This window comes from Lytechinus pictus, chromosome 4, assembly GCF_037042905.1.
Source record: "Lytechinus pictus isolate F3 Inbred chromosome 4, Lp3.0, whole genome shotgun sequence".
Taxonomy (NCBI): Eukaryota; Metazoa; Echinodermata; class Echinoidea; order Temnopleuroida; family Toxopneustidae; genus Lytechinus; species Lytechinus pictus.
The window spans coordinates 22,629,824-22,653,249 of record NC_087248.1 but is presented as its reverse complement, the minus strand read 5'-3'; the positions used below and the strand labels follow the sequence as shown (position 1 = coordinate 22,653,249).

The 23,426-nt window shown below is 37.2% G+C and overlaps 1 protein-coding gene across 2 annotated transcripts in view; it reads right to left on the bottom strand.

The window, feature by feature from the left end:
- The window catches only part of LOC129258806 (TGF-beta-activated kinase 1 and MAP3K7-binding protein 2-like), a 40,726-nt gene extending 17,824 nt beyond the window's left edge, over nt 1–22,902 (bottom strand). The window contains exon 1 of one of the 2 annotated variants that reach the window (XM_054897043.2): nt 22,753–22,902. In XM_054897043.2, coding sequence (XP_054753018.2) covers nt 22,753–22,757 — 5 coding nt within the window. In that variant the 5' untranslated portion in view covers nt 22,758–22,902. Of the gene's footprint in view, nt 1–1,172; nt 1,385–22,752 lie in introns of those variants that run through there. The other variant, XM_064098654.1, reaches the window with a different exon arrangement.
- Nucleotides 22,903–23,426: the final 524 nt, after the last annotated feature.

The following is a 23,426-nucleotide window of genomic DNA, read 5'->3' as shown; positions in this document are numbered from 1 at the left end:
GCTGCACAGAAATACTATACTACAGTAGTAGATGTACATGTAGTATTAAGTTTGTCAAATTGAGTCAAGGGGGTGTTTCACAAAGTTTTAAGTATGACTTGGAGTCGCACTTTAAATGCCGACGCGTTTATGATATGTAACGCGCAATCCTATTGACAAATAACGCAGTCGTGCCCATTTAGCATGATCTGACAAACGCCATCATAGGGCATACCTTTTATAACGCACGCAACTAGGCAATTTAAGTGCACCTGTATTAGTCAAACATAAATCTTTGTGAAACACCCCCAGATTGGGTCGTCATATAATAAACAAAGTATGTCAAAATACTTGAAGGGTATCATTTGCATACCAACCATGTGCATTTTGGTTACCATACATGTATGTACATGTAGCATGTTGGGTGTCTTCTTTAATATAATATTAAAGAAAAACTATTGGAAAGAATCCTCACATTTACAAATACATGTATGAGGCAAGCAGGCCTGGAGGCAAGTACATGTACAATATGAACCAGGAGGCGAGATTGTAAATGTATGATATGTGTGCACATGTAGGTCTAAATGTACAAACACATGTAATTATGATATAGCACGAGACGGTAAATATTTCACCAATTCAAGTGGAAACTGTAGACATTGGTCATACAAAAATGTTTGTTTCTTTGTTATAGTCCTCTGAACTAAATGTACATGTATTGAAAAAAATAATTTCTTTCTACAAGTATGAAGGCTTAAGTAGAAGAAATAACCAGTTCACGATGTACATGTACCAAATGTAGTTGGAGAGCGACGTTTCATCTGCAAGCTGCTAGACTTGCTCATTGCCTGATGAAGTCCAGCAGCTTGCAGAAGAAAAACGCTCTCCTACGTTAATACATCGTGAGACAACTGGTTATTTCTTCTACTCAATCCTTCACCACATGAACCTCTTCCACATCATGTGGAGGCACAGTATTCAAGTTTACAGGATGAATATATGAACCAGGAGGCCAAATTGTATATAGGCCTACACATGTACACGTAATACAACATGTAGGCCTGTCCTGATGATCTATACAGAAAATGGCAGTTGAGCGTGTACTTTGTAGTACTAAGTACTAGTATGTGAACGTGTACCAAAAATAGACGAGACCCATTGCCTACATGTACTATGAAATTTGTACAACTTACCATTACCACCGACAATACAGCACAACAAAGTCTACATTACTTCTGACACCAAGTCAGTGATCAGCTTCAGTTTTCACTATAATTTCCACAATCAGTTGTTTAGTGAGTATTTTGTACTCGAACACTTCCCAGTTGCCTTTCACGAATAAAATGTGAAATATACAATAAGCACGATCATGTATGTACATTCATTGTACAATTCAACTCTGAGTGAGGGGATTCCCCTTGTGAACTCTCTCACACACACACAAACTGTTTGTACACCAAGGCGAATACACACACACACAACTAAATGTACAGTGGTGTTGCATGCAGCTGTTGTAATGCCAACGTGTATAAAATGACAAGGCTACTAGAACTACACACATGACTATGATAACAGACTATCTACATGCTCATCACGTGAGATAATAATGTGACTCATGATCACACAAGCCATTAATATTTTAAGCCTTTTAGTTTTCAATCTAATATTTAAAAAAATCAGTAAGACAGAGTACTATCCCCTTTCATATCAGATTTATACAGGCCTTTAGAATTATTCTTTCAATTCAATCAACCGTAATAAGTAGGCCTATATACAAATCATACAGTGTACATAATTATGCAATAAATAGTACAAAATATGGCTAGGACCATAAAAAAAGCAAACTGCTTGTAGAGAATGGCCCAAAAAAACAAGAGCATTGACAAAATTTACAAATTAGAAACAGGAAACTAACAAAATACAAACAACCTTTTTCAGCAGATATAAATGCAAACACATAGACATACACACACACACACGCACACACAAACCCTGGTAATTTTGATGGATTTTCCATTTAAAGTAGGCCCTATTAAAAAGTGTTTGTGTTTTGAGAGACTTGTTTTATTTGTTTGAATAAAGGGGTGATTATTATGGTCAGCCATTCAAGGAAAAATGATACAGAAGTTAAGCCAGCCTAAATCCAATGTAGTACTGCAAGTATGCAGTAAGGCCCAAAAAAGCTATAGTGGAGGGGAAGGGGGGGATAGGTCAGTCCGTTGGTCATTTTTTCTTTCTGAGGCTGTGCATATGACAGGGACTCCTCAAGTAAAAACGTATGCAGAATACTGCATGTTCAATAGTATTAAATGGAAGATGTTTGCCGGCCATTCACCACTACAATTAGAAGCCGAAATAGCTCAGTTGGGAGAGCGTTAGAAGCCGAAATAGCTCAGTTGGGAAAGCGTTAGACTAAAAAAAAAAGATGTACATGTACGCAAAACCATGAAAATTAGGGTCGGTTGGCAAATTTTTTTTCTTTGTCAAATTTTCATTTGAAAAAAAAATCAGGTTTGATGAGGGTGGATCGGGTTACAGCAAACAAACTTTTTGAGGGGCCTAAGAATATGGTGTGCACAATATTCTTCCAGCTTGGAACAAAATTCTGAACATGAATCCTAATTCGATATTTCCAAATATTCATACTGTGGGGAACAAATAGGTATCAAAACAAAAGAAAAAACTGCCCACGTTTAACAGTTGGATTCATCTATTCAACATTATACCATTGATAGCAGGCAGATATGAATAAATGTAGTTGAAGTAAACAGATTTCATAAGAAAGTCTGAACACAGTCTAATTGTCCATCTATCATCTTAGATCTAGATCTGGTACAGCTCCATAAAATGAACTTTACAAAATCTGCGTGTTAGTTGAAAAAAAGACCACACTCAAGATCACCAACGCAGATATACACATGTGAGACAGTTCTCAGCAATTACAACATTTTGTCAGAATCATTTGGAGTTCATTTTCATGAAATTGATACCACAACTAGCATTTATTCTCAAGACCAAGTTTGACAGGATATAAAAGGAGATGAAACTATCAAAACAAAACCGCATCAAACAATCTCTTTATGGTAGTGCTCAGTGCAAATGAAAACACTTCATGAAGGCCACAGGTCTAATAGCAGTTATTGACTTTGAGTCATTTGATCTAATGCATTCAATGTATAAACTTTCAAGTGTATCATTTATGTATTGTAAATGAATGATTTGATAAAATTATTTGCATGCTGGTAAATGACATCATACTAATTTTGAACACTTCCTTTAAATTTTTCTACCAGATGAATACATATGATCAGTAGAGAAAAAAAATGACATCGAATTAATTTGGAACACTTCCTTTAAATTTTTCCAACCAGATATAAAATAAATATGATCAGTTGAGAAATAATATATATCTTAATAAATCCATTTGAAATCAATACCTTTATCAGGAAAGGATTGTAACCACTTTCGAGACACACAGGTAGGCTGGTCCTGAGTGAGCCTATGCACCAATTATTTACTTAAAGTTGAATTAAGAAGACGATTCCAAATATTGAGATATTTACATTAATAGCAACCTTACAACCCCCAAACACTAATAGGTGATTCGACCCCCCCATTTTCTTTTTTAAAATAGTGAATTTGAACGATTTATCCCTACCCATTTTCCCTGAGTTCGCTCCTGCAATGCCTACCGAGACGGGTGTTCTTTGAGTGTGACGTCACCGGGGGGTATTCGGTCCCGGTGTAGTAAACAAGGCAGTGCCGTTTTGTGTACTATGCACGTACTCCTTCATATGGAATAACTGCAGTTGAAGTTGTATCTGCGAGCCATAGAACTTGCAAAGAGGAAATGATTAAAATATTTGTGGCCGTACTATTATTCCAAATATGTGAATTCCCTCAGAATGATACCATAGACCCTAAAGGAATAATTTCAAGGTGAATAATATGAAATTTGATCGAGATCTTCTCACCAGTCGATAACGTAGCAGACGTGTTATTATGACATATTTATCCGCGTGTGACGCGGCTCTTGCAAAAAAAACACAGTTGGTTGCGGAATTGCTTTGTGCCGACCGGCCGCCCGCTCCGGCGCAGCTAGCTGTCGAGCTACCGTACCGTTCTTGTTGTCTTCAACCATAGAGATGTATACTAATTACTATATATCTTTCTGTCTTCAACTCACTTCCGAATTGCGTTTGTATGTGTGACGGTGACCCCTAGCGTAATTAAATATAGAAAACAACTCAGAAGGCCGAGAAAGAATACTATACGTTTGGTTCAAGATTGTTCTGTGGAATGAGCTATGAGTGGAAATGATCCAGAGGATATAAAAGTGGAGTCAAAGACAAAAGAAAAGAAGAAAAAACGCCAGGGGATCGCTGCACGGCCATGAACTAAGTCGGCATACCAGACCATAACAGTACACTCAATGCCTGGGTGTTGTGTGTACTAGTATTATGCGTTCAGCGCGCGCTGAGCTAGCCGCCGGAATTACTTTCCAGCTACTCACTTGATTGAACATCGTGATAAAATAAATGAGAAATAGTGAAAATATCATTTAATAACTCACTGTTTGCTATCTTACATGATGATTGAAGAGTTCATGGTGGTTATTCATACTGTTTTTTATACAGGGAAAGTAAAGATTTGTACATATCAGTCCTATTTGTTTGATTTGAGTTGCTTTGAAAAAAAATTGTAAAATATCTTTCTCTCTCTGCATAGCATTTCTGTATGACATTCAGGCACCTCTTATACTAAATTCCCCCCGGTGACGTCACACTCCGAGTGACTTTTCTGTACACTCGTCTCTCGGGCTCTGACAGGTGGCTAATTTCATAGACTTTCAAAGCAAAATATCGAGAAGGCAGAGGATTATTGTGACATGCTATGTGTTTGAACAACTTATATATATTATATATTGTATGTAGAACCTATATTTATGGAAACTCACCCCCTTCTTAATTCAACTTTAAAGGTCAAGTCCACCTCAGAAAAATGTTGATTTGAATCAATGGAGAAAAATCAGACAAGCACAATGCTGAAAATTTCATCAAAATCGGATGTAAAATAAGAAAGTTATGACATTTCAAAGTTTCGCTTATTTTTCACAAAATAGTTATATGAACGAGTCAGTTACATCCAAATGAGAGAGTCGATATGATGTCACTCACTCACTATTTCTTTTGTTTTTTATTGTTTGAATTATACAATATTTCAATTTTTACGAATTTGACCGCCTTGCCTGAACCACAAAATGTTATAATAATGGAATTCCACGTGTTCAGGGAGGAATGAAACTTCATTTCACATGACAATGACGAGAAAATCAAAATATTTCATATTTCATACAATAAAATACAAAAGAAATAGTGAGTGAGTGATGTCATCAGTTCCCTCGTTTGCATACTGACTGAGATGTGCATATAACTATTTTGTGAAATGAAGATAACTTTAAAATGTCATAACTTTCTTATTTTACATCCGATTTTGATGAAATTTTCAGCGTTATGCTTGTTGGATTTTTCTCTTTTTATTCAAATCAAGTTTTTGTTGGGGTGGACTTGTCCTTTAAGTGCCACAAAGGCTGGCATACATGTAAATCTATAGGCCAGCCTCACTTTAAAACAGGAAGCTCGTGTTGATGATATGTTGGTTTTATAAAAGTATGATAATAAAGAGAAATATGGGTGAAGGTTTGATGAAAATCCATTAAAATAAGATAGGCCTACTAATGAAATGTTTAAATTTGTGACGTCATATGTGAGCAGCTCCCCTATATCATGTAATATAAATTTCAGAAATTCCAATCTTTTCACAGGAAATAAAAATATCTTTCATCATAGAAGCAATTGCATAGAAGTAGGTATGAAATTGCCGGTGTGATATAACCCCAGCACAATCACTTTGTCTTTTTTTTTAGAAAATGGCATATTTTAGAATGAATATTGCATGACAACCAAGCACTATTGAGCTACTTGTCTGTGATGTCACAAAATAAAAATTCTTAAAAAATTCATAACTCTTGTTATTCTTTGTTGGATTTTCATCAAACGGAAATTTTTCTATAATTTTGCTGCTTTTATCATTAAACTTTAAGGGTTGCGATTCCCCTCAAAGCAGGCCTTATTGCTTTCACATACAAATATTTTGATTTCACACCCCAAAAATAAATTATCAGATCAAGAGACTACGGGAGCCCGTGTTGAAAACTGACAAATATTATCATCTACTTTTATTTAGCTGGATATTTTGCAGAAAGTCAGTCAGCCGATCTTTTCCCCACTTATGCCTTTAATCTGTACTATTTATACTTCTAACCATCTTCCTTTCTTTCATTTCTTTTCATTTTAACTGTTCTCTTTACCCATTACACATATCACACTGGCGGATCCAGGGGGGCACAGTCGGCCCATGCCCCCCCCCCCCCCTTTGAGAGCCATAATCAAAATTTCTAATGTAAACGTGCCGTTCTTACCCAAGTGTGCCCCCCCCCCTTTGAAAGTGATGAGCTTCTTTTTTTTTTGCTTGTCAAATTTTCCGTAGATGAAATGGCCTTAAATTTTTATAGGTGAAAACCTTTGGGTGCCCCCCCCCCCTTTTGGAATATCCTGGATCCACCCCTGATATATCTGTAGCATTGTTGTTTTGTTCATTACTCTTTTCACCTAATATAATGTACATGTATGTTGAATCAAACTATCATATTTTGTCATTGTTGTTTTGTTTAGTTTTTTTTTAGTTTATAAATATATATTTGATGTTCATGTTAACAGTGATTTACTTGGCACAAAGGGGGCCCTAACCTTACAAGCCCTGCCTTTTCAGATGTTCTACTTGTCTTTTCTTTTGATTCCATAATTTGATGTTTATTTTCTTTTTTTTTTTTTCTTTTTCACTGTCATGACGCTTAACGATTGATAGTATTAATACAGAAGATTTGTAATGCCTGAATGTGAAAAACAATTTTGTAACCCACATGTACAGAAACATAGAAGAATATTACTTATCTTATCAGGTATATTTCTAATCACCCAGGTGTTAAAGCACCTAGTGCAACAGGACTTCCTCCATGGTGTATTTTGATATAAACCGAAACTAACCATTTCAATGAATGCAGCATTTCACTATCAAATCAAAATATATATGTAGCAGGCATGGTCAAGTTTCTCAACAATGCAATCACGACCAGATTTATATGTTGATGAATTCATACTACAGTGCAGTGTGCATACATGTACTACAAGGCTCCACTTTTTTTGGTGGCCTACATAGCAAATTTGGTGACCCTAAAACAATAAAAAATATTACAATTTTCAAATCAAATCTTTCCAGTGTGGACTTTTACATCATTTTTGGTGCCCGACTCTCATTTTTGGTTGTCACCTATAAAAAAAATCTTTTGTCGATAGTTGTCGATATCAGTGAGATATTTTTAGCGATATATCAACAGAGAATTTTCTTACCGATAACGGCACTAATTTTTATCAAGCCACCAATGCAAACATACAATCCAAAATCATATCTAATTTATTTGTGTCAAATCTGTTTTTTCTGTAGCCAAAAGAGAGGAGGTGAGAGGAGAATAAATGGAAAAACAACAAAACAGCCTCTAAATGCAGAATTACATGTCCATGCAGACTGCCCTTTGAAACAAAATAACTGAAAGTTAAAAAAGCAACTGTCAATGTTAATTAACGACTCCCCTTGAAGTTGTTTTTTTTTATCAAATCATAATTTTCTTCCATACGATGTACATGTGACTGATCTGCTATGCTCTTGTAGTCAAATAGAGGCTTAGAACTAGTTGCAATAGTGTCTCTATTTGAATGCATTATAGCTCTACATGAAAAAATAAATTGATATTAATGATATCATTTGACATCTCCACTTAATATCAATCATCCACAATTATGGATCAATCGAGAACTATTTTGTATTATTCATGTATTAAAAACGAAACCGATTCCACACTCTGCTCCTTCATGCCACTGAATGTGTATAATGTTATTGAATTGAATCAGAATAACAATTGAATTGAAATTTTGATGTACTCAGGGAGACTAAGGGTGTGTTCAAATTCGGTTTCCAAATTTAAACGGCAACATAGATCATGATTGAAAACGTGATTACAAAACGCATATATAATGAGAAACAAAGGGTGTGCGTGTTCAATGTCCACTATTCCCGGTCGTCTTTCAAATCACGATTCAGAGGAAAATTTAAACGTAGAAAAAAATGCGTTTGTAAACGCGATCAGCTCAAATTTACGACCTTGAGCATCATGAATGCAACATTGAACACAATTACATTTTGAAACGTCTTTAAATTTTCTCTCGCAGTGGAAGCCTACACAAACAGGTGCCAGAACAGACCTTTCTTGTGATGGATCAAACTGAGCACTAAAGCTGCGCTAAAGAAAGCGGGAAATTTAAAGATGATCAACATATAAACAGCTTTATATTTTCGACACTGAATGGTGCACCTCTGATCGTGTTTGTGTTCGGTGTTTTGGAATTGAATTTTTAATCATGATTCATGTTGCTGTTTAAATATGAAAATCGACATTGAACACACCCTTACTTCCTGAAATGTATCCTGTTTTAGCCAAACCTACGTGCACAACTTTTTTTACTGACCTCATTCTGTGCCGCGAGAAGGGGTTCGTATTACCCTTGCATTATTTTAGTTGTTTTGGACCTTGACAGCCAATCACAGATCGTCGTTGAGCACCATTTGTCCTTTTCTGTTCTGTTATATATTGTTTGTTCTAGCATTCTGTTCATTCAGTTGATTTACTCTGATGAGTGCATTTCCAAAACTTTATTAGTATGTCTGTTTTAAGACTAATACGTTTTTGCGGTACCAAAGTAACCAAACAGTGCTTAATTTACAAAAAAAAATTAAAAAATGGGAGGATAGCATATCAAAGCCCTACAAATCATGGTTCAAACATGGATCCTACCAGAAACCTACCAGAAAGTTCCATGGTTCAAATCTTACATTAGATGCTCTCAGACTTGACTCGGTCATTAAATAAATACAGAATTATCTTATGCATTCATACCCACATTCAGAGTATTTGAAGCAAAAAAGGCACAGCATCTTAAAAATCTGTAGCTCAGCTAGCTGGCGTCCCATGCGCCCTATAGTACAGTGCCAAAATTGGATTTTCGCAATAAAAATGTCGAAATTTTTGCTCGCTTTCTTCGCTCGCATATTTTTTAATAAAGTTTACGCAATACGCCATATCTAGCCCCCTCAAATTTTTGGGCTCATCACGCTACTGTGCCCAATGTATGAGATGGGAGAGAGATCTTGGGGGCCCCATTTAAAAACAAGTGGAATGCCTCTGGCGGTCTCACCTGCATAACGCGATTCAATATAGCAGCAGTGCTGACTTTGAAACCTACTATAACTCGCAACAAGATGTTCAGTGATACTTGGTTACTCTTATGTCCACGTTTTATGAACTAGACCAATACACTTACAGAGATATGATGGTAATTCAACAAATACCCCCAATTTGGCCAAAGTTCATTCACCTCATACGACCTTTGACCTTGATCGTGTGACCTGAAACTCGCACAGGATGTGCAGTGATACTTGATTACTCTTATGTCCAAGTTTCATTAATCAGATCCATAAACTTTCAAAGTTATGATGGTAATTCAACAGATACCCCCATATTCGGCCAAAGTTCATTGACCTTTGACCTTGGTCATGTGACCTAAAACTTGCACAGGACGTTCAGTGATACTTGATTACTAGTATGTCCAAGTTTCATGAATCAGTTCCATAAACTTTCAAAGTTGTGATGGTAATTCAACAGATACCCCCAATTCGGCCAAAGTTCATTGACCCTAAATGACCTTTGACCTTGGTCATGTGACGTGAAACTCATGCAGGATGTTCAGTGATACTTGATTAACCTTATGTCCAAGTTTCATGAACTAGGTCCATACATTTTCTAAGTTATGATGACATTTCAAAAACTTAACCTTAGGTTAAGATTTTGATGTTGATTCCCCCAACATGGTCTTAGTTCATTGACCCTAAATGACCTTTGACCTTGATCATGTGACATGAATCTCAGGCAGGATGTTCAGTTATACTTGATTAACCTTATGGCCAAGTTTCATGAACTAGGTCCATATACTTTCTAAGTTATACTGTCATTTCAAAAACTTAACCTTAGGTTTAGATTTGATGTTGACGCCGCCGCCGTCGGAAAAGCGGCGCCTACATGTACATGTATAGTCTCACACTGCTATGCAGGTGAGACAAAAATTGTCACAATAAGTTGACAATCATTATCAAGCCTAATCGCTCAAGATGGCGGTCTCCTACATTCCTTTGAATAAATTGTCATTTCGTTTTATAATGAATTTTGCTGAAATTTTTTATCCAATGCTTTAATATACAGTAGTACAACTATATCAATTTTTATATTGTATTTCATTACCTTGTAAACTATATCTTGGGCATGTGAATTCAGAAATAATAGCAATCAATCAGTAACAAATTGGCAACAATATAATAAAAGCTACTAAAATCCTTCAATCCAATTAGCAATAGTAAATTTGTTATAGAAATAGTGAATTTGTTATTACACCCTGTATAACAAGTCTTTGTGAAACCGGACCCTATTCTAATTTAACTTTCACATTGAAAGAATGTACCACTACCTCGAAAAAATCCCTGGCAAAGTTCTTGCAATATTTTATTTAAAGCATTGACTAAAAGCGGGCATTATTTTGGGGCATATTACAAGTACATGTAAATTGTAATGCTCAACATGCTAAAGCAAGTGTAATAATATCCAAGTCGTTTGGAAATGCCTTAAGATATTAGATGGTAGGATATACACTATACAAGAACTATTAACATATTAATGTTTAATATTATTATTAATTTTCTTTCACACTGGCAAAACTTACCAGGTATTTTTAATTTTTTAGTGGGTCTGAAAGCACCTATTTACAGAACTTGTTGAGGATGAGGCTCATATTGTGCGGCACAGTATTGGAAGAAAACCACAAAGCAAATTGGCCTCAACCATTTCTTGGAAATTGAGCTGGCCAGCCAGGATCACAGAGATGCTAGAAGAAAGAACAGAGACTACAGGAGAACTACGTAAAAGACATAAAAATGTATGTTGCAGTCTCATATGAACTTGATGAAAAGCTTGTATCCAGTTTAAAGTACTTAGCAAAATTAATCTGATGTGAAGGGTTAAATATTGCATCAAACTATCCAACTTGAATATAAAGGAGCATACTCCATATCATCTACTAGCCTGCTGTGCAGACCCCTTCACTCGAGTTAAGGGTCTGAATGTGCAGCCTACTCATGCCTAATGTACTGAAGGCCCTCTCGCTCCTGAATTGAAACAGCAAGTTTTGTATGTGCTAGTCTTTGCGTGGAGACACACTTGCTGGTCAAAGTTTCAATCAGGGTCTGTGCCTGCAGACTAATCATCTACAGGGGGTAGGGTGGAGGTGTTTAATCTTAATATGCCAAATTGATCACAAGAATCCCCGTTAAATCAAGAGAACTTTTTCAGGCTAAAAAATACCCACTAATTATTGTCGAATTCACACCGCCCCGAATCATACCCTTCAGAATAAGTTCCTGAAGTTATGGGCATGCGCAGTGTGGTCTGATAAGCAGGCAAGGCGTGAGATTCAAAATAGCTAGCTCAGCACTGAGCCACCCAAGGAGCCAAGGCTCAACTACACGCTGGGCTAAAAGTTCCCGTAATTTGCTTTCACACTGTCAGAATACCTGCGACCTTGGAAAAAATCCTCGCGAAAGTTCTCGTAATTTTGACAAGAACCTACTATTCAGCGGGTATTTTCTTTCGGGGAGATTACGAGTAATTTGCTTTCAGACTGCCCAAATTACCTGGTATTTTTCTGATCGGGGTAAATTTCCCGATCAGAAAATACCTGGAACTGACTAATTACGAGGCGGTCTGAAACCACCTATTGATCACAGCTTTGGTCAACTCATGTGACCTGAAACTCAGGCAGAACTTGATTACCCTTATGTTCAAGTTTCATGGACTAGGTCCATATATAATACTTTCTAAGTTATGATATTTCAAAACTTTCCTTGGTTAAGATTTCAATGTTGATGACGCCGCCGCCACCGTCGCCAGAAAAGGGGCGCCTATATAGTCTTGCTCTGCTATGCAGGCGAGACAAAAATGACATAACAAACATGGAGTTCTAGCCAGGTGAAGGATCTTTTTCCAAGCAATCCCACATTGTCCTACGTGTGCTTGTCTGTTTTGGGGTGATTTTTTCAGCTCAGAAAAGACTTAAAAAGGTTTACCAGTATGTATAAATCATGGTTCCATAACATTTGCTCCCTGGAGCGACAATTGATCCGCTGTAAATTTGACACATTAATGGAAAGACCAACTTCACCCCTGGATCTGACACTATGGCCTAGGCTATCCTAAACCTAACCCTAAACCGAACATAAAACCCTCTTGAAACCCCAATCCTAACCCTATATCATAAGAGGAAATAAAGCCCGGAGCAATTGTCGCCAGAGCAAATGTCGTGTCCCCATAAATTATACCATGTCATTAGATATGGTGAGGACTGAGGAGTACATGTAGCAATGACTTTCTCATAAAATCATTGTTTGCTGCAACTACAATTAGTGCTATTTAATTGACAAAATATGTTTATGAACCCAGATATCAATTGCAAAGCAATTTAGAGTTGATAGTTCCTCGTCAAATACTTGCCCAAAATTCTACTTCCTGTTATGGTAAATCATAACCAAGATGTCAGAGAAAAGGGGGTGGTTTAATCAAACAGCCATAAACATTTCCATTATTTTTTTTCCTAAAATGAAATTCCCAATAGATTATAGTGAAGCAAAGTGTGCACTTCCCTTTACATGGTGCTGGTAACTCTTTGCATGGTGCGATTGAAAATGCCGTTTGGACTACACCCGCTCTGTTAACTCTCCACTTGGTCCCTGCCCACAAGGTCTAAAATGCCATTTAGCCAATTAACCAATCTGTCTAGTTTCCAGCCATGGGTTACCCATGTCTTTTACATGTAGATTAACAACACTATTAGATGAAGTGTTTATGAACCAAAGTTTAATTTCACAAGGTAAAATGTTGGATTGTTGACTACAGAATGATTTTTGTTTTTTTCAGGTCAATCTGCACAGTACACTGTTTGCAATGATATTGCAGTATAACAGAGTGTGAATACAGTATAAAACAATGGCTTACCCAATGACCACTAACTGATATTGTGACCAGGGGCCCGTAACACAAAGCTTAGCAATGATCGTAGAACATTTTTCTACGATTGATTGCATTGACTACAACAGGGCAGGAATTAATTTTTTTTTTTTAGGGGCTACTTTTTTTTTGACATTGGGGCTACCACTGAATATCTTGGGGCTATTTTCTAATTCATGGGGCTACTTTTTTTATCGCATATCAGCAATTACCTTTTGACATTCCGAGACTCACTGTGACGCCTAAAAGCTCAGAACATTTTTAACTGTAATTACTGTATACATGTAAGTAAAAGGGTCCTGAACAAAGCCGAACTTCTTCCGCCCGGCAGCTCCCGGTGGTGGGGGGAATGCCCTACAGGCCTTACAATAAACAACAGTGATCCCACCAGAGTCGCCTTCAGCTTCACACACTTCAGATTCGAGCCAATAGAGGCCCAAGACTTTATTGTCGATTGTTTCTGTACAGTCGGTTTCTTTTTCTGTTTCTTGTTTGGCTTATCCTTCTCAACAGTATCTCGATTTGGAGAGGCTTCTGGCGCTGGCTCTGGCCGTTTGGCAGAGCCAGGTTGAACTTGAATTAGAAACTTATCCATCTCGCACTCCGACTCGACGATGTCGATAATCAGATCTGTCACAATCACCAGCTGATCGCGTACAATTCTGTGCATGCCTAGTACACATAATATACCGTACGATGCATGTGGTCTCGTTACCAGCTGTGCAGTCTAATCGTGCACGCGTACATGTACACAAGCCATGCGGCAAGTGCATCAACAATTCTAAAAACCCCGTGCTAAAGACTATGTGTACTCCGCATCCCATATTGCATTTCGCGTTTATTTACAATCGCGAAGCTTCCCGTGTTACGGAAGGCTCGGATATTGCATCGACCGTTCAACTTAAAGCTGGCAAGGGCGATATAAAAGATGAGTTTGCTCCGCCGCCGGAGAACGTAATTATGTGAAGTATTTTTTACATTGTCGATGGTATTTTATTGGGGCGATTCTGAAATAAATAGTCGCCCGAAAGCATTGGGTTTTGAGAATTTTTAGGGGCGATTTGGGCTGCCATGGGGGCGAAATCGCCCGTCGCCCCCGTGTAATTCCGACGCTGGACTACAATGTACAATCGATCGTGAAAATCAAGTGCACGATTAATCGCTAACCTTTGTGTTACGGGACCCAGATGACAATGACATAATTTTCCCAAACCCATATATCAGGAGGGGGAGGGGGGGGGGAACATACGTGTATGTACATGCATATTTGGCGGTGTGGCACATTTTTAAATGCAGTTTTCAACACCCCATATCGGGCAAAAAAATCCTTTATTTTCGAGGGTCTACTTTTCACAACCATTCATCAATGTCTAAATCTGCAAAGTTGTGGATAAGCTTTAACATTGCATCAAATGGGGAATGGGGGGGGGCTCCTTTTTAATGATTCGGGCACGAAATCGTCGAGGCCCCATGTAATCTTTTCCCTGCCCTACATGTACAGTACATGCATTTACCTGTACTGTTGCCTAGACCCTGTTTTCACTCTGCTCCACAGATCATGAACAGTTCAGAAGACTAGGAAAGTTAACTCGTTGCAAAGTTTTGTGAGGCACACCCCTGTTAAAATATAATTTGAGCGCCCTGATTCCCCTATTTCCTAGCGATACTTCCTCCAAACAATCTAAGCCCTTAACTCTACCTTTAGAATCCACACTTTTCTCTCCTCAATATCTTGAATTATTGAAACCTATTTAATGGCAAAAATACATGCATCTCCATGTTGACTATTATTTTTGCAGTAAAAAGTATCAACAGAAAAAGAGGAAGAAAGAATAGGAAGGAAGGAGGAAGAAGCAACAGTATAACAGTCTAATTTGCTGGATTTCTTTCTATGTACAGTGTACTTTATCTGCCTCTTTAATAGTGTTACATTTTGCTCTCTATACTTTAATGTTTACATCTGACTTGTTTATTTACATTCCAAGTTATGATCTCATCCTTCATTCCATTTCCAATAATCATTGTCAATTTGTCATGGCCTCATTCTTCGTTCCATCTCCACGATCCGCATGTACATTTTATCTCTGACCTAGCAACACCATCACACCAGGTTCATTGCATTCCATTCTCTCATTCAAATGCTTCCTCAATCATGCTTCCTTTGTTTTCTAAACCATCTCCACATGGTCTCATTGTTGAGTTCTCATTGATATTCAGATCCACATCATACCGTTCCATGCTTTTATTGGCTCATGTTCATCAATAGGGTTTGTTCATTTTTGGTGACCATGCCATTTTCCTTGTATCTAATTGGTTGAAGCAATCAATTGTATCATTAAGATAAAGAGGCACAAGGGAGATTTCTTTGAGTGAAGCCAGTGCTGTCTTGGATATAAAGGTTTTTTGTCATTCTGAGTTCACCCTCCATCATCTACATACACATTACTTCAAGGAGAACATACATGTATGAGATTGATTTTGAGGACACATTACGATACCATAATGTTACGGGCCAGCAAATTAAAGCAAGACAATTTTGAAATCCTGTTTGGCAATCTTGTTTCCATGGCACATATCGACTTGGTTGATTAAGGTTTGAAACTTAATTAATATCCTTTGCAAATTTTGGTAGCAAACCATTTTTTTAGTCTTTATGACAGAGTTGTTGATGTATTTCTTTATTTCACGTGTTTGATTCAAATCACCGGCAAGCAGGGTTGTAAGAGTCACTAAATTTGGATCAAGTCGAGTCATTTTAAGGTTCAAGTCGAGTCGAGCCAGTCAAGCAACTGTACAAACGTCAATGGGAACTAGTTGTGGAATACTACTCAAGCCACAGGTCACTCACACGTATTGCGAGGTTAGTATTAGTATACTAACCTCGCACCACGAACCGCGTTTGGCACTGGATTTCTAACTAGTGGGTCGCGCGTGCTGGGATCTCACTTCTTGGGTCCACAACACACGACTTCTATGGCTTGATTTTTCTGTGCGCGGCGGCATGTAATGAACCCTTGGGTGGCCACAGGTATGAGACCAGGGGGGTGTTTCATGAAAGGACTTGTCGGACGTTTTATCCGACAAGTCCCATTTTATCCAACAGTTACCATAGGAACAGTGCCTCTCAGCCAATCAAATCATGGAAAGATGTCAGATCTGACAACTTGTCGGATGAAAATATTGATGAAACGCTCCCCAGAGTCATGACTTGATTACAACCCTAGGGGCAAGCACTGGTTTTTTTTTAAGTTATTACTCTGGACTATCATACATATATTTCCAGCCTCATCACAAGTTCGGCATTGTAGTTCGTGTACATAAGACAATTGGCCAAACTAACATCAGCTTTAAATAGCCAACTTGAATGAAGCAATCATAGACTTTTTGGGGGCGTCAATAACTCAACTTAAACTTCGTGGTTTGTTTGAATGTTGTCACCAAAGCCGGCCGTAGAATATGATTGCAGTTCATTAGATCTACGTAAATAGTAGGATGGGGCTCTGATGTCCAGAAACATTTAGCAGAGATAAACATCTTTTGCTCTTAGTTTTCTCAATATATACATGTACATGTACTGTAGATCTAACCACAGATCTATCCAGTTGTTGTCGAGTTCTTTGTCTGGACAGGTTGTTTGTCAAGACGAGACAGATGAGACAGTATTTTCAGGAACTTGGGATCAATTAAAAATGTTGATAAATTGACAGAAATATCAGACAATTAACTGTTTAACACTGCATATATATTTACAAACATTTTTTTAGAAAAATGTGATGTTTTTTTATCTGCTTAAATGACTAGACATCACCCCCCCCCCTGTTACAATCGATAATTAACAACATTCCCACTTTTTAGGTATGGTGGTATGACCATAATTCGAGCATTACCGGTACCATATTTTGCATACAGTCAAATGTCTCAAAAAGTTATCAATATCTTGAAAATCTAATTGAACACCAACAGAAAAAAACGACCTACAAGTAAGGTACAAGGCCTTGTCTGCGCACACATGTATCTGCGTGATTCTATTAAAAGAAGATATGCAACAACTACAAACTTTACACATATATGCAATACATAGAAAGATATTCATTAAAAATCCGACTCAAAATGGTGAAAAAATAATGAATTCCTGGCATTTCATGTGACGGCCTCAAAATGCATTCTTTATCACCAAAATCCCTGAATCGTGTGTAAAGTGAATGGGTGCGCAGAGTCGCAGACATGGGTCAACATTGTTTTGTTCAGTCTGAAAATGACTGGCCGGGGCTTTTTTCCATGAAAATCATATATTCCTCTCAAATTTTTGAGAATTTTGTCACACTTACTCATTACATTATCAATTGAAAATTTTTTTAAATAGAAAAAAAAATTATTCTAGGTGCGCAGACATGCCCCCCCCTCCCCTTATGCGTAAAAATATCTAGTAGAGTAACTTTCTTAAGAAGGGTCTCCATTCATGAAAATATTAACAAAACATCTGCAGATTTTGTTACCCTTTGCATACGTTCTGACAAAATCCAAATTTGACATATCGTCAATATGCAAGCGGAGGTCTTCAAACAAGTGACTTTATAGTAAAAAATGTGATACCAACTGATTTTATGGCATTATAACCTTCATCTGACACAATTGTCTTACCTTTTATGCTTGAATTCTTTTTTAAATCTTTGCAAAACTTTTGTGTGGAATTTAAATTAAGGTCACACTTTTTATGACACTTTTTCAGCCAAGTGCACATTTGATCGCCATACTAATAATTTCAGATCACAATACCATTACCAGCAAAACCATTGGCCTATGACTAGAATAATTTACACTTCCATCAAGCAATATGAACTCTAGGATCTTGTCTTCTGTCTGAAATTCATGATTTTATTTGATTGTGCATGAAGTTGATGAACTGTGAGTATTTTTGATTTGATATCAACTTCATGATAATTTTTGAATTGCGTGCAAACCGTAAGGGCACTTGTATTCAACACGTTTGGAGAGTTTCCTCAAATATATAGAAATATAGAATTTACCTGAATTTCAGACCCGTCTTATTTCCAAGAGCAAATGCTGGTTATTCTTTTTCCGTTATTTTTTTCTTCAACCAGTTAACTGTGTGCGCGGGCGATCGAATTATACGGCGACGGATTTTGGTACTAGTATTCAACCTAGCGATGAAAGATGGCCCTGTCTCTCAATCTGCCCTTGTCCCATCCGACTATGGACTAGACCATTTGAGATGAGACCAAACAGGGAATTAATCAAAGCCAGAGACTTACATAAATCTAGATCTAATTTAGCAATCTAAACCCTTTTGAGATTTGCTATCAATCCTCACTAGGTTGAATACTAGTATAGTTACGTATTGTATTACCGGACACTATCATGATTCCGGACGCGCATAGTACTGCGTACGAAAACAATTTCGTACCGTAAGACTTCCGCAATTCAATTTCACAGAGCAATACATAGAACAAGATTGCTAAAACAAGGCGAAAAAATCCAACTTTTACCTTATTTATCTCTAAAACAAGGCTCGCCATTAGCGGTGGCCCGGTGGCCCAGGGCCACCAGAAATTTACTTCGGGCAACCATTATTGATAAAATTTTAAGTTTTGGTGGCCCGAATCGGGCAACCAATAATTTTCAAAGTAGCGCAATTTTTCTTCCGATTTTGCACGCATTTATCAACATTCTACAGTTCAAATTGCAAGCCAGTTCGTCATGCGCCCTTTTTGTTGATCTACACACAAATACACACACACAAAGTTTGCATATTAGGCCTACAGCTATAGCATACAGTAGCTATTATCCAGCCAGCCGCGCCGGCCGGCTGGCGTGAGCTTAATTGCATGAAGCCACTGCATAAAGCTGTGCTCTAGATCTAGCTCAGCCTATTCAGACTCTGGGAGCTGCGATAAAAAATGTTGCTGCTAAGAAATCTTCCACAGAACTTTGAAAATCTAAGTCAAAGTCACATTTTACACCAATGAAATGACATTCTACAGTCTATATTACGAAAATTTGGTGTACCCTGATTATTTGCAAGCATTAAGAAGAGGAATTATGACCTCTCTTTTGACTACAAAAGACCGATTTCCAAATGAATTAATACACATAAAAACACATAGGCAAGTACATCACAGTCCCACATGTGCATTTGTATGTATGTTGATACTTGGTTTCTTTCGAAGCTGTGTCTTTTCTAGCCAAAAATGAACAGACAGTTTCTTTCTTTCTTGTTTATAAATTACTTCTTAAACCACTCTTGAGAAAGTAAATACTTTGGGAAGGCATTTCAGCGATATGAAATGTGAATTTTTCCCACATTTTGGCAAATATAGGGAAGGACTTTTCCCACAGTCACACTTTTTTTCCAGATATAACTTTTGCCGTTTTCTTATTTTTTTTCTTTCATTTTTTTTACAGTGGTTAAACCATTTATACCCCTTCCCATTGAATATGCCTGATAAAAAATATGTTTCTACTGAAAATTAAATAATACAAACTAAAGGATATAAAAATAGAAATGTGCCATTCCCAGAAGGTAAGTGAAAATTATTTGCTTGGCTTTTAATTATATTCCAGTCAGAATAGACTGTTGCCACAGCTGTTAAAAAACATTCGTAATGGCTTCTTAATTTTCCCCTTTTCCCCATGTTTATATTAATTTTGTTTTATTCATTTTTCTTTAATTTTCTTTTCTTTTTTTTCTCTCTAATTTTTTTTTTCCCTGTTCTTTGTTTTTTCTTTCTTCATTTTCTTTCTTTTGTTTTATTTCACTTATTTCTTTTATTATGTTTGTTTTCTTTTTGTAATATACTTTTTGAAAATTATGTTCATTTGTTTCCCCCTTTTATGCATTGTTCTAATTTTGCAGCATATTTTTCTGTGATTTTCTCCTGCTATTATATGCTGCAAAAGAGAAAACAGAAATAAACTGGATTTGGGGCCTGCATAATCTAGGTTTCAGGATTCAAAGAGGAAGAAATGAAAAACCATTGTTTTGTACATCTATCTGAGTTTGCTATGCACTATTTATTTACTTTACCATTATGAGTGTGTGTCTATTAGTATTAGGAGATAAAAAAAAAAGTCCACACAACCTGCGAACAATAAAATTCATTTATTCTCTTTCAATCATTTCATTTTTACAACGATAGAAACAATTTATATTTTACCACAAACCAATTAGCAAAGTAAAATAACAGCAAACAAGGTTTACATACAAGATGATAAAGTAAAAGTAACTTAGTGGTAGTGGCTGCAGAATTAATTTTTCAGAAGTTTGTTTTATTAATTTTTAATGTTTTTCTTTATATTTTTCGGGCCACCAAACTTTAATATCGGGCCACCAAAAAAAATTATTTGATGGTTTTGGTGGCCCGAACGGGCCACCACCAAAAAAAGTTAATGTGGAGCCTTGTCTAAAATGACAGAAAATGATTAAAATATCATAAAACGTAGTTTTGCATTAACAATTGATATATTTTCTGATGGAAAAATGGGCCTGATTTTGCCGAATTTCAGTCTCGTCCACTCCTTCGATCGAATGATGAAGTGTGGTGTATTGTGGTTAATCGTCGACGGCTAGACTCGAGGTATACATACCGTGCGCGAGGTTTACCGTGACTAGAGCCGTCGATCGACAGCGCATCAAACCTGATGAGCGTTACGATACGAACGAGCATAGTATTGGAAAGTGCCATAGAACATGCAGCTAAGAAGTCAAAATAAAATTTATCAAACACGAATTCATTACCAATATCTGCTCAGATTTGATGTGAAAAAACAAACAAACATAAGCTTAGAATTTATGCATGATATGATATATGAAGAAAAATTCACACAAATTCTTTCTTACATCATTATAATGAAGAATATCTTTACCCGTCCGGCGCGCGTCCGGAATCATGATGTAATTTGTCACGCGCAAAAATAACTGTTTTTCGTGGAGGGGTATGCGACAATTGCGATGCAAAGGAAACGGATGGTAAATATAAAATAATTTTATCATATTCATAATTTTCATAATATTTGGAATAGCAAGTGCAAATATTTCTTGATTGCATTTCCTCTAGTTGTCATTTTTAAAGCACTGAAATAAAGGTGTCCGGTAATAGGATACACTGCCATACCATTCAGTGCAAAAGGCCATCGCCGCATAATTCAATCCTCCGCGCATACAATCGACAGATCGACAAAGAAAATATCGACAACAGATTACCCTGGAAATAACAAAGGTATGAAATTAAGATAAATTCCCTATTTCTAAATATTTTGGGGAATATGTCAAAATCTTTGAATTATGCCGGGTTGAATACTAGTATGGTTGGAACTACCCCTTATCGACCACCTAATCTTCTAAGCATCGTATCTGCGAAAATATTCATCAATTTTACCCAGTTTTCGTCTCATTTGTGCAAAAAATTGAGCAGATCAGAATCCCATGTTTCGCTCGGCGACTCCGATTCAATCCGCTTATATATCGACGATCAACGAATGCGACGATTTTCCATTTGCTCATTTGCACCCGTCTTTTGAAACCGACCACCCGCGGTACACTAAGTTTACGGCCGATTCTTGTCGCGGTGGCGAAATATTTTTACTCTTTCAAATCAGTTCTATGACGTCAACATGCTAAATGATCGCTTCACTACTTCCACTGCGAGCTCCGGCGCATGATTCGACGATTGACGACAGATATTTGTTCTAAAGCCGTTTCCTATCGGATTTCTTGGTTTTTTCAGCGGGTTTTGGGTTTGGTCAATACAATTTTGATTAATTCTACTAACTTTTTACTTTTTGTTGCTTCTTTTTTTCTCGTAAAATCGATTCTTACCATTTTTATGGACACTGCGCCTACTCTCCCGTGCGTATCGTTTGTAATACGCAATAGTTTTAACGCGCGCAAGGTGGTCGGTTTCAAAAGAGGTGGTCGATATGTGGTAGTCTCACCATACCCATACGGTATTGCCATCCATAACTTCCAAGACAGTCATACAACTTGGAAAGTCAGAATTAAGAAAAATACAAACAAGAAGTTTAATCACAAATAAATCGGCACAGCTTAATTAACCACGTAGGATGGGGGGTCGGGTGTCCGGACACTTTATATTTTTGAAGCCTTCTTTTTGTATTTGGTTTTGGATTAGGGCCTAGCCCTAGGCCTACACTAAAAATATGAATTCAATAGGCCCTACTTGTAATCATCTTCTATTTTGTTCTTTATATAATATTTCCTAACATTTTGTACTAAAAATTTATGAAACTTCGCTTGTAAATTTTTCCAAATGACTTTCTAAAATTGATCGTCTGGACACACAACCTGTCCGGACACACAACAACTGGGTATACAAGTACAACTCAAATTAAAAATCTCATTCTCAACTCATTTTCGTTTTCCAATTTCCAAACATGATCAATCATCAACACATCAGCAGATCGAACAGACGAACACTTCATAATTGTCTTTCTCCTCTGGGTATCGACCTACTTACATCATAGAAAGGTCCCAACTCCTTTACGGTGTGATAAAGCCATATCTTCAAGAATTTCAATTGATTTTAGAAGTAATTCTAACTGATTCGTCTGTCCCTGCCTGAGCAAAGTGAACTTGTTCAATCGGCCATGTAAACACGTAAATATGTACTAGCTCCACGATTGCACACTTGACGCTATTCGATGTGCATTTACCGCAGCGTTGTTGTTGCATCAAGTCGACTTACACGTTTTATGGCTACAAAGATTTCCTAGCAGGTATACGCATGACAAAAGACCTTTGACCAAGGGACTTTTCAACTTAGAATTGGTACCAAAGCCACCACAAGATGGCATAGTTTAACTTCTTCCACCAGGAAATTTGGGACAGGCTCGATCTGCATTTGTATAGCCTGCAGGGGCAGAAAGAAAGAAAGGAAGAAAGAAAGAAAGAGAAAGTTAGTTTATGGAATTATAAAGCCTTTGCCTCCTCAGCAGCCCGCTCCTAAGGTGGATACAGAGAGCAAAGCAACTGCGGCTTCATTATTTACACCCCTCCCCCCCCTACAAAAAAAACTAAAGAAGAGAAGAGAGGTAAGATGGGAAACAGACGAATGGAAAAATGAAGAAATGGGTAAAGAGGAAGGGAGAAAGGGTGAACAAAATGCGGAGTGAGAGAATAGCAAAGCGCAAT